This window comes from Charadrius vociferus, unplaced genomic scaffold (assembly GCF_000708025.1).
Source record: "Charadrius vociferus isolate BGI_N301 unplaced genomic scaffold, ASM70802v2 scaffold27, whole genome shotgun sequence".
Classification (NCBI taxonomy): domain Eukaryota; kingdom Metazoa; phylum Chordata; class Aves; order Charadriiformes; family Charadriidae; genus Charadrius; species Charadrius vociferus.
This window is the reverse complement of record NW_009649173.1, coordinates 254,756-261,836: the sequence shown is the minus strand read 5'-3', so window position 1 is coordinate 261,836 and position 7,081 is coordinate 254,756. Positions and strand designations below refer to the sequence as shown.

At 54.1% G+C, this 7,081-nt stretch overlaps 1 protein-coding gene across 1 annotated transcript in view; it reads right to left on the bottom strand.

Annotated features, from left to right (window-relative positions):
• SLC5A10 (solute carrier family 5 (sodium/sugar cotransporter), member 10) overlaps nucleotides 1–6,541 on the bottom strand; it is a 37,538-nt gene extending 30,997 nt beyond the window's left edge. The window contains exons 1-5 of the mRNA XM_009888533.1: nucleotides 6,413–6,541; nucleotides 5,614–5,685; nucleotides 4,678–4,782; nucleotides 4,027–4,086; nucleotides 3,728–3,832 (exon numbers count right to left, since the gene is read on the bottom strand). Coding sequence (XP_009886835.1) covers nucleotides 3,728–3,832; nucleotides 4,027–4,086; nucleotides 4,678–4,782; nucleotides 5,614–5,685; nucleotides 6,413–6,523 — 453 coding nt within the window. The 5' untranslated portion in view covers nucleotides 6,524–6,541. The remainder of the gene's footprint in view (nucleotides 1–3,727; nucleotides 3,833–4,026; nucleotides 4,087–4,677; nucleotides 4,783–5,613; nucleotides 5,686–6,412) is intronic.
• Between the last annotated feature and the right edge of the window lie 540 nt (nucleotides 6,542–7,081).

Sequence of the window (7,081 nt, the reverse complement as noted above, 5' to 3'; positions counted from 1 at the left end):
TAACCATGCCAAAACCTCTACCAGTGGCTCCTCTGATGCCTTTCCACAACAAATGCAATCCAAGCACAGCCTGATGCCACAGAGACCACCAAGCAGCCCTACAAGAGGACAGCTAAGCCATTCATGCGCTGCAAGCTTCAACTACAAGGCAGAAAAGCCCCAACCAAGGGCCCTCGGCCGTCTCCTCCCAACGCAACCTGAAGTGGCAGCCCAAAATATTTTGAGCCTCCCCAGCACAGTGCCAGTCAAGCATCTTTGGTGCCTTCTGGAGCTCCCAGCGTCCCTCGGAGGGATCCATCACTTGCCACGTCAGCACCTGCCAGAAAGTCATTCCGCCCCCGTGACTGCCTTCTGCTCCAGCAACCCTTCCCCAGAACCCAGTTGCGTAGACTCAGACCTGGACAAGGTATTTCGTAACCGCTTCTCCTGGCTTTCTCAATGCTTAATCATTTTTGCAGTCGTCTGCAAATGAGTCTAAGCCTTTGCTATGAGGAAGCAGAGGTATCTCCACCTCCCTTCCTGCTAATTCTGCTAGGGTGGGAAAAAAGAAAAGCGCATGTGACTGGGTCATTAATAAGACATCCCAAATACAAAAACAAGCTAATTAAAACCAGGCATGACCTATTCATAAAACAAGTTCTTTCAACTGTAAAAGCAGAGGAGAAGCTTTTGAAGTCAGGCCTCGTAATCCAGCAAGATCCCTGCCTCCACTGGTGACCTCACTTGGAAACTCGTTCTTACCCAACATTGTTAATGCCTTCCCAATGAAAGCTGGCTTTAGAGACAGCTTGGATTTAACAATTGGTGAAGCCAAAGCCTCAGCAGAACAAGTTGCCCAGGGTACAGAGGAGTCTCCAGGGGCTCTTCGCCAAGGCTAGGGCGCCTGTGCAACTTCCCCTGTGTTCCTAGACAAGGGGGACGCCATCTCTCCGCCGTAATTACGGCTGCCCTGCTGCACCCTGCCATGAAACGTGGAGGGTTGGGGTCCACCAAAGGGTAAATTCCAGGCGAGGAAGGACTGTCATTCCCCCTGCCCCAAAAGAAGAGCCAAGGGAGCAGCAGTGATGCCGTGTCTCAGCTCGGGAGAACGTGGAGCAGAGATCTATGCATAAAGCCAGCGTCTGCAGGGAGAGGAGGCAGGAAAAGCCCAGTTCATCCCAGGCTTTGAGGCAGCCCCCAGCGAAGACCATAGAAAACCCCCGCCGGGCGACAGCGCTGCCTAATTGCCCTGAGTTTCGCAGCCTCCTCCCATGCTCCCAGCTGTGGACACCACCAGGGACGGGACATCAGGCCAGTTTGGCAACGCCCCACATGTCCGCAGACATTCATCCCAACCCACTGCTGGAAACAACCATTGTTTGTGAGATTTACCATGAATGGAGCCAGATGCCAAGATAATCCCCTTATTAGGCTGATTCTTCTTCTGCTGCATCCTGCATGACTCAGAGATCAGAGAAAACTCAGCAGACCAAAGAAACTATAGCAGTGGCTGAGAAAAGGCACAGGAAAAGGCATTTGGGAGTGTCCACCAAGCTCCAAACACAAGGTTGTGCTGAGAAGGGCCAGGAGAACCGCAGAGGTTCCCATGGGTGCAGGCACTGTGCAGAGGTCATCTACAGGTTCGTCTGGCGTTAGGCAAGGGGTGACACCACAATGGTCTCCCAAGCTAAGAATGAACTTGTAGGGCATCCATCCCTTCTGGGAAAAGCCATGGAGAGACTGGAAACCAAAGGGACCAAGCACATGGGCACTGTTTTGTAAGAGAAGAGGCGATGTCTGTCATAGACTGGAAAGAGAGTCAAAGACAACCAGCCCTCAAACTACTGGTGATTTCTTTCTTCAGATTCAGACCAGCAAAAATAAACTACCCCACCAGAAATCCCATCCCAGCTTCCAACCTTTCCTTTTAAACACCAGCAGGGATTCACGCAGATCCCAGGGACCGGCACCACAGACACTGGTCCCGCATCTCCCTCGAGCTCCTCCCAGGTCTTCATCGGGAGCAGGAGAAAGATGTCTCTTGAGCAGCAATAATAAGTGGGAATAAATGACAACAGTTTACTGGACATTAAGACAATCAGGGAACAATCAAAGTGTCACTGCCCAAACTTGCAAACCGAACTGGTGCTCCGGGACTCACCAGGCTGATTTCAGGAGAAATGCCATAGGATTTTCAACACCGTAAATGGCCAGAGTATGAAGAATATCAGTTTTAAGGGCAGAATGCCCTCCAGCTCAACAGGACATGGTTTTGTGGGGGTGAAATACAGGTGGCAGCTGCACCGATGGGCTCACCGGCATCACCTCTGCCACACTGAAAACCCTGCAACAGCAGGAACGTGGGACGGGCTGCCATCTCCTGCAACCTGCCTTTTTAAGCCCAAAGCGTAGTGCCTTCCTGAGTAATGTGCTCTGGGCAATCCTGCTTTAGCAGGGGAGTTGGACTAGATGATCTCTAGAGGTCCCTTCCAACTCTGAAAATTCTGTGATTGCCCAAGGTTAAAAAGCAGCTCACGAGAAGCAGACGGAGTCTTCTGGAGCTGGGGACACCATATCACGCAGCGCTGGGGTCTGTCTGAGCCCTTTGCACAAAGTGCTGAAGGATGTACGCAGCGGGAGCTGTTTGTAGGCTGCTCCATCCTCCGCATCCCTCAGAGGGAGACCCAGAGGGTCCCCCCCACAGCTCAGCCCGGGGCCTGGGGCTGCGAAGGTGCCGGGGAGGAGGCAGAAACTCCGCACAGGGAGCGATGCTGCTTCCAGCCAAGCTGGTGTTTGCCAAGCAGGGAGCTGGCGAGCGCAGAGGCAGGCACTGAGCGCCTCGCCGTGGGGAAACGCTCCGGCACCGGCCCTCCTGCCCTACAGACAGCCTCTCCTTGCAGCCAGACACACGCAAAAGCATATTTAATGCAGAAGCCCAAGCAGACCCCGGGTGAGATCCGCCTGCTCCATCGGAGCCGTGCAGGATTGCTCCCTCCGGTGTGTTTTCTCCTCCAGATCTGTTTCTGAGCTGTTTGCTCTTGATCTCTGTCTCCCTGTCTCCAGCCCCCCGGGGCTGTCTGTGTCCGGGCTCTCTCCTGCTTGCCTGGTGTCACAGGCTCTTTAGCTGTTTTACCTCAGATAAACTCTTCCCCACGGTTACCAAGCGGGCAGCGGGAGCAGGGGCTGCTCACAGGGAACTGTGAACGAGGCCAAAATGGGGGAAAAACATCCCTGTGGAAAAGTCCCTAAAAGTCAGGCACTTTCTGTACAGGTTTGGGCATCTTATGGGTGCAGCAAGACTTCTTTTCCTCAGCAGACCCGTGTGCCCTAAAGCAACAAATGCATTTCCAATTCAGTTCCCGGCTCTGCCAGGTCCCTCGGGGAATGCTGGAAAGCATCACTGCCGGAGCACGGAGGAAAAACCCAGACGATGCAACCCAGCCCCCAAGCACATTTCATCCACAACAAAGCAAGCGCGCCATGAGTTTGGGAATCCTGACACCCAGCCATGCATCCATCAGGGCCACCCAGACATGAACATCGCTGCTGGATCTACCTACAAACGCACGGGTTATTGCAGATGGCATCTGCCCACGAATTCCCACCTCCTGTCCTGCTCCCTCCTGGAGCATCCTGCAGCAGCTGCTCTCCCCCAACTTGGCTACATGAGGTTTGAGCCCCAAAATAACATTTCACTTGCTGGGAATCAGTCATGGATCTGTCACGGAGTTGAGCAGAAGCTACTCACAGAGATTTTGGTGAAGATGGAGAGCAGGAGCGACAGGCCAGAGAGGTACATCCGGATCCTCTCCCCTCCAAACCTTCGCTGGAGATACTCGGGCATCGTGACAATCTGCTGGAGCGAAAGAGAGTGATGACTGCCCTGTCCAGGCCCCCTCCTCCGGGTACGGTCCCAGGAAAGGCAAGGGGACAGCTGTATTCCCAGAGCAGGGACTAGGAGTCCCAAAGGACAATGGTGACAGCTCTGCAGGGAACAGGGAACCTGGCCGGGACCACACTCCTCACAGCAGGCTCAGGGCTACGTACCCCAGATGAGATGTAGACTGGCACAAACACCCAGGCCAGCGCCAGAAGAGCGTAGGTCGCCTGTTGGGAAGGAGGAATATGGCGCAGCCAGAAAAAACACTGATCCTGCTGCAGCTCGACATGAGTTGCAATGCCAGACCCACTCCACCACTCCTGACCCAGCCCCAGCTCACCCTCAAGTACACATTTACACCCCCAAATGGCTTCAGACAGCAGGCACGGTTGCATGAGGTCACGGTGGAGACCCCCCGGCAGCCCCACCAGCAGGAGACCACTCCTCTTTAGCCCCTGACCAGACATTTCCCACTATCTCCTTGAGCACCAAGCAAGCCAAATGCCATATTTTTGCTGCAGAACCCAAGGACTTTGGAAGCGATGGGTGTGGAAGCAGGGAATGGGTGACCTATTCAGCTGGACTAGGAAGCTCTGCACTGCAATGTCCTTTTTGCCCGAGCACATGGACCTGAGTTGACTCCAAACTCGCTGTACGTGCACTAGACATGAGCTGGAGACGCTGACTTAGCAGGGTTGCGTTAATTACCCCCTGCACAACTCCTTTCAAGACATTGTGCGAAGCTGCTGTGAAATGGGCCATCTGCTGTGACACGGCTCTAGAAACTCATTTTCTTAATGACACAACACGTTTCTTACGTTCCACTCGAAGCCAGTGACAGCGATTCCCCCGGCAGCACCGGTCCCGGCCAGCCCGATGAAGAGCCCCGAGCCTTCACTGCTGGCGAAGAGAGAGGCGCCGATCTGCGGAGGAGCAGAGGAGGTGCTGTGGGTGCCCGGGCACCGGCTCCCCGCAGCTTGGCACGGCAGTCACGCCAACTGGACCAGCGCTGGTGCTTCCCCAGCAGCCCAGCCCCGAGGGGATAACTCAGCGAGGGGAGGCAGCAAAAATAACATCTGAACGGGAGCAGAGAAGCGGTGGGGAGGTCTGCGCTAAAAGCAAAGCGTGGCCAAAGATACGCTGTGTGTGATGAGGGACGTGTACATATTTTGCAAGAAAAACCCGTAAGAGACTCCAATCGGGAGCCTCAGCAACCTGTGCTCCTGCACGTTCAGCTCATCTGGGCATCCCCGGTGGGTTTTGGATGGACTCTCTTGTCTTCAGGAGGATGAGAAGGAGCCACACATTGCTGCATTTGCCATGGTGGCCATGCACCCTGCCCGGAGGTGGCCCTGTGTCCATAGGAAGGACCTACAACCAGTTTGTCAGGATCATACCGCTATAAGAGGAGAGGAAAAAGAAACTTGGGACACCCATGTCTTGTTGGAGTCACCAGGAGCACATGGGGCCGGTGGAGACAGACGTTTGACTCCAAGAACCCCTCCCCAAGTTCAGAGCAGCCTACAAGGAGACCCAACAACCCAGGTGGGCTCCAGCATCCTTCATGCAATGAGAAGGGAAACGCAGCTCCGAGGACACAAATCCTGTAGAAGGAGGTGTGGAGGGTGGGGGACAGCATGGGCAGGCGATGGAGAAAGCAGGGGCGCAGAAGAGGGAATTCAGTGGAAGGGACAGCGGCGGTGGATGTCCCCGCTGCCCAGGGTGTCACAAGAAGGACAGAGGTCTCTACTTACTGGCCACCACGCCATGTCTCTGCCAGCAAGGAAATAGCCACTGACGGTGTTCCTGTTCACCCTGCATGAAGACTGGGAGAAGAAAAGAGCAGCACAGAGCCCCCTTCCCCTACAAACCCAGACAAGACACCAAGAAACCAAGAACCAGGTCTCCTAGATGAGAAGCCAAGAGCCAGGAGACTCTGGATAATTAATGGGAGCTCTGCAACTCGAGCTTAATTACAGCAAAGGGTGGCTGCTCCCCCAAGTACCTGGGAGCCATGAATAGCAAAGGAGCCACCCCGAGAGGGGGAAGCACGGAGGATGCGCCTGCCCCAGCGCCATCCCGAGGAGACAGGGTGGCTAATAGGGTCCAGTTTTGGCTATGATTTTTTTTTTCTGCAAGGCAGATTAAACAGCTTTGGAGAGCCTTTGTCTGACACCGCAGGTAGCTGAGGGCTTTCTCTGTTGAGCAGAGCATTTGTCTCAACGCCCTTTAATAGCCAAGCGGCAGATCTGCCTGGCAGACGGGTGGCCGGGGGAGAGGTTTGTGGCGCGGTTCGTTCCACCTCGTTCTCAGGCTACCGGAGTTTTTTCACAGAGGGTGAAAGGGACAGACAGAGGGTTTGTACAACAGAAGAGAGCAAACGCAGCGCAACCCACAAAATACAAAACGAGTGCAAACGACAAGAAGAAAATAACAGAGGGTTTCCAAATATTCCACGCAGAAAAAGCCAACCCCAAATTAAAAAAAAAAAATAAAATAAAAAAGACTATTCCAAAAGGAAAGCAGAAAGGGAACAAGACAAAATACTCTTACCCATATTCCCACTGCAACGTTTAAGGAAAAATAAACCACTACGACAACAAGATCAGCAACACTGAACTGTTGTGCGGGAGTAAAGGATCCCGCGGTGGAATTGGCCTCCATCGTTCCTCTGCCGCCGCCTTCATCCTTGGCGAAAGCCTCTCACAGCCAGCCACTGAATCAGTAACTCGTTAGCAGCTTGAGGGCATTTATCATTAAACAAGCCGGCAGCAGGAGCTCGGCTTCCAAAGGCCTTTGGGTGGGCAGCCCGGCCGGCCGCTGCCGCCCTCCCCTTCCCATTTCCCCGCTGCCCTCCTGGCTGGCACCCCAGGGATGCAGGGGCCAGGGCAGCGCCTTTGATTTCGGTGTCACAAAGGAGCAGCTACTTAACGCCCATCTCCTCGGGGTTTGCTGCTGCTTCTGCCTTGATCTTGAAGAAGCTGCAGGCTCCAGTCCCAACTGCTCCTGCAATTAATGCATTTCTGCGGCACAGGCTCTCCCGGTGCAGGATCCCAACAGCCTCTTGCAGAGGCGCCTCAAATCTAGAAGCCACCAAGGCTTTTGTCTTCTCTAAGCTGTAAACCAAACCCCAGTATTTTTCTTGCAGATACTACAAGTCTGGAAAGAATTTGCGTGATCTTCTGCCTAGTTAATTACTGTAGGAAGTGCTGAATAAAGCAG